Below are 7,828 nucleotides of genomic sequence, written 5' to 3' on the forward strand. Positions count from 1 at the left end.
AGAAATACGACTGTGGATCAGGAATCCCAGATGAGAGTAGCGACCACTCGACGATAACATACAGCAGAAACATAGTTCTTTCAAAAATGAAGGTCCTGCGTTCACCATGAATGTAAACTACTTCCAACAATTGACCTGAAGTCCGCCTTCTTCCCAGTTATTCCACCAAGACGGAAGATGTTTTTAACGCTGCCTCAAGTGCTCGCGGAGAAAAGTTAACGTACAGTGACCTGAATTTCGAACCCACATTCTAGAGTTAAACAGAAAAGTACTGGGTTACAACCAATCACAATTCGAATGCATGGAGCGCACAAAACCAGCCGTGAAACCTATAAAAAAGGTCGATTTGATGATTCACGGGAATACCCAATCGGAGTAAATCAGACAAGGTAATTCTGTACAACTAGTAAGGCGAAAAATCGTCCAGACGTAGATATCGGCTCTCACATATCTAAGGGTGCTAGCAAGTGACTAACAGGACAAAACATTGGCGATTTGTCAACTGGGACGGGAAGATACACGGCCATGAACGAACACGTCCTGAAGGTGTACCGAGCAATTCTTTAAGGGGATGGTCCGTGGACGACCGGTGCATCACTGAGGGGCAATCAGATCTTATGAAAAACAAGAACTACTGGTAGTTCAGAAGAAATATATACATTGTTGTAAGAATTAAGAACACAGATACCTAGTACCAAAGCGACGGGTACCATGGAAGAAGGGGCTATCTGACGAGTAAACTGAAGGTGGGAATGTACAGTCTTGGATTTACCAAGTCTGGAGGTGAGGTAGGATAGGACAAGTCAAAGAAAGACAAAGCATTTTAGTGATACTTTGGAGACTCCAGCCCTGAAAAAAAGTCAATCTTCGTTAACTTGAGTAAATTGAACCTTGATACCAACTCTCCCAGTTCGATAGAATGTGTAGTCCTCCCCGTAAGTTCCCACCGCAAACGAACCACCTCTCGTAAGCAGTGATTTTCAGTTCTCCAAATGGATTTAATATCCACCTCTCATAAAAACCATCTCCGGAAAACGCTTCAGCCATGAAGTAGCTGTTCTTTTAGCAAAAACGTAGCATTTAAGTCATCAATAGGGCGTTTCAGTAATGCTCGCTCATCTTACTGATGGCCGTTACATACCCCTATGCTGTCTTCATGTTCCCGTAACTCCAGAGCACCCAGTAGGTTTAGCTTTTTCCATGGTAACATGCTCAACACCTTGCTATCCACTATGCATCAATCAGACATGGGCAAGCTCGGATAGGATCATAGATCACAGTAACTGAGAGAAGTGTGTATCACGTTGGCCCGTCTTTAGCCCCTGCAAGAGGATCTTGACAACGAAGCAGTTCGTGCTCACCTTAATCGAGGGAAAGCGCACCTAGTCGTAGAATCATTGTTGCACATCTTGTTAGGATTACTTTACCGTAAATTCCGAGAGTGGACTCACAGGCACACCTGAATAAAGATAACGGACAGAATTCCTGACAATGGGTGAGAGTAATGGCGTGCGAGTGAAGTAAGATCACTTGTGGGAGGTGCGGGTAGGAGCGGTCGGATTGCGTATGCTTCGACACTTGATCTAGGTTGTAGCTCAGGAAACCACGAATTGAGTTGGAAAACTGAGTCTGCCAAAGTACTAGTTCCATGAGCACTAGCTAGCTGTTAGTTGTTGTGATCCGTCAACTTGACAACCCCGCTGAGTGCCTACAGGGACGACCATCCAGGCGTAATCGCCATAGCAATCAACTGTCGTTATCATATGACATCACTTGTTGCAATCCATCTCTTAAAATGGAACTAGCTGCCTGATTAGAGAGCTTGCTCCGCCCTTTGCATCCTTCTAAAAAGAAGCAAAACTTAGGGGGCCGTCAGAATGGTGTGCAAACTTTGCTAACGATAAACGTAACATCCTGGTTAGCAGTTGTTTGCCTTGCGGTTTACCACGTACATTGTCAGATGTGGCCCAGTTGCGCCCTCAGTGGTGCTCATGTATCCGAGCCGTTGCCTTCAATGCACAACTTCCCTACCGATCTCTCCAACGAAAAGTCCACTGACACCACTGTGTTTTCGCACCAATTATATCAGCTAGCGCCTCCAATGCGTAGCTATCTACCCCACCTCCCCAAATAATCGTTGGATGTGTCGGCTATAATCACAGTAGGGCAAGTGCGCGGTTTTTACAGCTAACGATTGTGATGATGACGATGGTGATGAAACTCGCTCTCAAATGACGATGAATAATCAGTGGCTTTTTCGATCCTTCACCTTCGAGTACCGATGAGTAAGGACTGGACACTCGAACTTCACCCGCCGGGGTGTAGAAGTTAAAAATCCTAAAGATACTCTAAGATAACTGACAAAAGCCAACGGTGGCTGAGATATTTCATTCTTCTTCTGAAACTAACTACACACCAAGAGAACAGAACGCCTTTCCCGAACCGTTACGACATTTGCAAAACGCTAGCCAACGTTTGAAAGCAGAAGGCTCAACATACAGAGAAGTAACCATTTGTCTGCGAGAAGGAAAAAGGGCGGAAAGTAATTGCGATCAGCGTCATAGCCAAAAGATGAAAAAGTATACAACAAATCAGAAACAATAAATCTGGTGTGAATAAGACATACAGGGATACCATTTCTGCTGGTAGGTTACAGCAATGTTGTGCACCTGCGTCCACTTAACTGACCCCAGTGGCTCCAAATAAAGATCAAGTAGTGAGATCCAAAAAACGAACACAGTTATTTGTATAGATGGTTCTGCAGGCACAGGAACTGTCACTCGTTTGAACAGGCACGTTGGATTCCAGAGTTAATCCCTTTTGAGGATGAGCGTCGCGGAATTCCGGATCTTGAAGGATCTGTGATAAAAAAAATCAAAACCATCAAGTTCAGGCTAATATAATCACCTGCGTTGACTACAAACTGGCCACGGCAAATGTACAGTCACTGGTACGTCAAAAATTACTGGCGTCGGAGGTGGTTGACTCACTAGGAGCTTCTGCGTACTCAATAAAGTACGATCGATTGGCACAGTGACTAAAGTGGGACAATGCGTAAGGTAAGTTCGTCAGGGCAATCACAACCGAACAGAATAGGATCGGCAAGAGTGCATGCGAAGGCCTGCCACCCACCGCCAGTCGGTTGAAACACCACCGAAAACAACTTGTGTACCATTAAGTTAGTTGCGTAGGGTAGTGATGCCTCAGTGATAAGTATTGGTCTGAGAGACCTGCAACTACAGTGAGAACTACAGCAGGCCCATCGTAACCCATTGGGGTAGCATCTTCGGGATTGCCAAAAGTCACTGACGGAACCAGTCTCTCTTGAAGCGGATGGCCAACAATGACCGCCTTGGAAGTCTAGTGATTACTCAAGAAAACATGTTCGTTTTCTAGGTATTTTCAACGTCTTTTTTTGGTGGTAAAATTACCGAATCCACTCAGAGTATATCACCAAAGATAGACAGTAACTTCGGTAAATCATTTCCGTGCTGTCTACCTCGATTCGAAACGAATCCACAAAACGAGAAATTGAAGAACAAAAGCGCATCCTACTGAATATTGATAAACATCTACTTATTGTGCTATTTGTTGTCTCAGATCAGTCTGGGGAAATTGAGGATAAGCACGCCCCGTGGGTCTTGAGAAAACAGAACAGTAAACCAAAATCATTCATAAAAATGAAGACGAAGCTTTCGGATGATGTAGTTGGCTCAAGCGTTACATCTTGATTCGGAAAGATTCGCTACTCGCACCAGCGTTTATTACCAGCACTAGATTGTAAAAATCAAAACAGTGATAGAACCAAAAGAAAAAATATTGGAGTAATGTGATGGAACATTGTTAGCTCGGGTACATCGATTGGTGATTGACGAGGTGGTTGTTGATCCGTTCGCCGAGCCTGCCGATTGACTTGCGAAAAGAAATCCGGGTTGAAAGGGCGACTTAATTGGACCGGCATTTACAGCACCCATCGAGGATAATCGAATCAGACTATCAAAACAGTCAAAATAGCCGAAGCCCCACTGCAAATCAACCAGCCAGGCGCGTACATTTTACCGCCAGTTGGATATGGATCAACCAGGATGAAGTCAGATGGAAAATATACAACCAACCAATCAAACAACAAGAAGACGGGCCACCACGTAACAAAAATCACGATCGAATCCATAGGACTCTAAGTGAGATAATGGTTATCAATATTCACTTAGGCTATAACTCAAGGCTGCTCTCTGCAAACTACATAAGCGAAAGCACGGAGAGAGACCACCCACCCAACAGTGCGCTGAAGATGTCTGCCCGGATGGTGACGAAAGGCCTGCAAGTCTGCCAAGCTCGGCGAACAGATCAACAGCCACCTGGTCAATTACTAAATATTGAACTGCAGCACAGTATAATGAGGCCAAATAGGAAAGTTCTTTACGAGTTCTCTACCACAAATTCGAAAATTCACCGGGAGATAAAAACGTTCAGTTGCACTCCAAAAATATACCTTTCTGGCTAGCTCGATGAAGGCATCACGAACATTTTCGCTGGTCTTGGCGCTGGTTTCTAAGAACATCATCCCACTCTGTCTGGCAAATTCAGAGCCATCACGCTTGGAAACATCTCGGTCAACCTAAAATACGAGTGATACGTTGGCACAAGTCTAAGGCCACAAACTCACCAAATCGACTTTGTTGCCTATCAGCATTTTCATCACAGAAGTGTGAGTGAACTGTTCTGTTTGTTCAATCCAGTAGTGTACCGAATTGAGGGACTTTTTTGAAGTGATGTCGTACACTGATGCCACAAGTTGGAATGTCAGGGTTAACTGGACATACCATAGAATGCACCATTTGCACCTCGATAGAATGAAGGAGTTAGATAGCCGCTATAGCGTTCAGCACCCGCAGTATCCTGCACCACAAAGTGAAGTTAAAGTTATACAACCTGCCCAAATGTTAAACTGAATTAATTCACCGTCGATCATGAGAGTGAACGGTTTGAAATCGAATCCAATGGTAGCAGGTTCTTCAGGTTGAAAGTGATCTTCCACAAAGCGTCTGATTAGGCTGGAATGCAGCAAAACGTCTGTTGTGATTCACATGAGGTACCTTGATTTTCCTACTCCGGAATCCCCCAGCACTATGAGTTTGATGGGCACAGCTTCAGTGTCTGTCATCTAGGCTGCAAAACGAAACAGATTATTATCACAATGGCCTTAACAACTAATGCACAATTTTTGATGAATAACTAGAAAATCAAACTTTTTCAAACCAAATTCACGGGTGGTAAAGAGAAAAATCTTACCTTACGACTAGATTCACTTTAGAAAGCTTGATGCGAGAGAACGATTTCCTTCGGTTTCGACCGTTACTACTTAATCTCCTCAAGAGAGCGTCCCAAATGGGAAAGTGTACGATCAAAAAAGGTGAGAATTCCGCAGTCGGTTGCCCTAAAGTGTGTAATTTGCGATACCCCTCTGCTCCACCTCTCGTTCCACCCAAGCCACACTTTTCGCGTTTCGAAACACGAAAAAACACATCGATCGAAGGCGAAAAAAGACTAGCAACGTGACGTCTGTTGATCAATTTCACAGAATAAGGAAACTAAAGCCCGCAATGTGGAACAGATACCCTGGATTTTTAGGAGACTTTCGGTTTATTTTACTAAAACATCGGGATACAGTTAAACGGTTTAGTGGTTGACAGCTACGTGGAACAAGAAAGCACTGTTGGGTGTGCTGTGGGAAATAGTTGGTGAAAAGTGAAATGCAAGGGCGAACGATAATTCACGGTCACTCGGACAGTAAGGTTTGGTTGAGATGCTCCGTCTTGGACTTCTGACTCCAAAGTTTGACCCGAAATGCAATGGGACTATACGGACTTTTGTTCAACAACTCTGCCTAGAGCCAACGGTCAAATTGTTTGAACCTCTTGTATGCGGAGGGCTGCTTGGCCCAAGGGTTAAGAGAATAGGGGATAAATGCCTGACTTTAATTCCGCTACACATGGCAAATTCATTTGATGCCGCTTTGAGCTCATAGTGGTTTGTTCGTTTTCGAACGCCGGCGATCACGGTGAACTTTTTGACTTTCTAACCTGATCATCTTTGGGGGAGAGAGACTGTCACTGCTTCGATTAATATGAAACTGTGCTCCGTTGGTTTACTGAGGAAGGAAATGGGCTATAACCAACGCAACCCACATAATCATTGAAGAACACCATGATAAGGTGATGATGAGTGGTGGTGCACTCCCCAGTGGTGGATAAAAATGTTCGGATCGATGTCTGCAGCCGTCTGTGAACTTCGTAAAAAAGCAACTTAAGTAGGAGCTGAGTGGTTCTGTTTGGATAGGCAAGTCTGCTCACGTTTACTGTGATATCCACTCAAATGAAGAAAAGATGCTCAAGCAGAGTATTTTCCACTCCGATCGTCAACCAATGCTTTGGGTTGGTTGACAGGCCTAATCGACAGGTTAGTAAACGTAGGAAACAATTTATAGCGGACCTGGTTCATTTGGTCCGTGTTTCCTGTGATCTCAGCGATCTTCAACCAGCTCATAAACATGGGTGGTAGCGATTTCTCACCAAGCGCCTGTTGAATTCATGTGCGTCTTTCCGGTAGAAATGAACCATCCCAGACAAGTGGAATGAGTCTATGATAGTGTCCAACCCCAGATAATACTCCCAGTGAATTTGGCAACCAAGTCTTAAGTCGATTCCAATGGCCCGTCTAATTTTGTCAATTCCTCAGTTCTTCTAACCAACATTGGACATCTCACAAGTTCATGAACATAACCCAGTTCTTATGTTCGCGTGTTTCTGTGTATGAGTGTGCGGGAAGCTTTGAAAACGCTGCTGGTAAGAAAATGTCCGGACTATTCGTTTTCGTCCAGCTTCATCATGCATGAAATAACCAGGCAAACCCCGGAAAGGTCTCCTAGGGCCCCATGTTCCAGTTATTGTTGGTTATCAGCAGTGGCACCATTTGCAGCAACACCAGATGAGAACACTGGTGCTTTACTGCCGTAAAAACATGCCAAGTTATTACAATAAAGCCTTACAATCGAAAGAACAATATGGGTAAGGGAGGGGCACCTAGGGATAGTTTACCCCAAATAATTGAAGTGCCTTCATCTCCGGCACTCAGTAAAACAATCTGGATAGAAACTAACAGCATGAATGCCGCTGACACCGGTGAGCCACCGTATCGTTCACTATCTCTAACCAAGCACACCGGAGGTCAAGTGGACCTCATCGTGCAGGGCGAATAGCACCAACATCACTCGGATTTTTCGCAACACTCTTCAGTCCCTTCTACCATGTCGAATTCTGTCCACCTATAGGTTTCTGTCGCTGAGAATAAGGCACGAAAAACAGCACTCGGGCGAGACGGCCCAAGTGGTTAGAGCGCGAATTTACTGACCGCAAGGTCCGTGGTTCGAATCCGACCTCCGCCAGTCGACTTCCCCTGTCTAGGCTTGGGCAACCTGACAATATCTCAGTTCTCGTGCAACCTTGGGATGGCATGGAAGTTAGGCACCGGAAGGGTGCGACAGCTGAAGGATTTTTTTACTCGTCTCTCCAGGCGGTAACTCGGAGTGCGTAACACCAGCCACTTTAGTCTGAAGTACCGGGTGCACTCTTTGAGTGAAGTACAGTCTAATGCTGGTGAGAATGTCATTGATGCAAAGAACATCGCTTTGATCTTTGGTGACGAGCAAAAGACGCAAGCATCTACAAAGTGTCCATCTATCAGTGTGCAATCTCCGGAAATGTCCCTCGCAGTTCAAGTACTTGGAGGTGTGGGGAATTCGATATATATATATATATATATATATATA

At 44.7% G+C, this 7,828-nt stretch overlaps 1 protein-coding gene across 1 annotated transcript; it reads right to left on the reverse strand.

Annotated features, from left to right (window-relative positions):
• Nucleotides 1–2,436: 2,436 nt before the first annotated feature.
• On the reverse strand, nt 2,437–5,164 carry T265_10885 (hypothetical protein; the record flags this gene model as incomplete). The annotated part of the gene is made up of 7 exons (XM_009177383.1): nt 2,437–2,517; nt 2,627–2,859; nt 4,493–4,618; nt 4,667–4,782; nt 4,824–4,899; nt 4,937–5,054; nt 5,097–5,164. The coding sequence occupies 6 exons, from the start codon at nt 5,162–5,164 to the stop codon at nt 2,710–2,712; spliced, it is 654 nt and encodes a 217-aa protein (XP_009175647.1).
• Between the last annotated feature and the right edge of the window lie 2,664 nt (nt 5,165–7,828).

The sequence above is a fragment of the Opisthorchis viverrini genome (genome assembly GCF_000715545.1).
Source record: "Opisthorchis viverrini unplaced genomic scaffold opera_v5_419, whole genome shotgun sequence".
NCBI lineage: Eukaryota > Metazoa > Platyhelminthes > Trematoda > Opisthorchiida > Opisthorchiidae > Opisthorchis > Opisthorchis viverrini.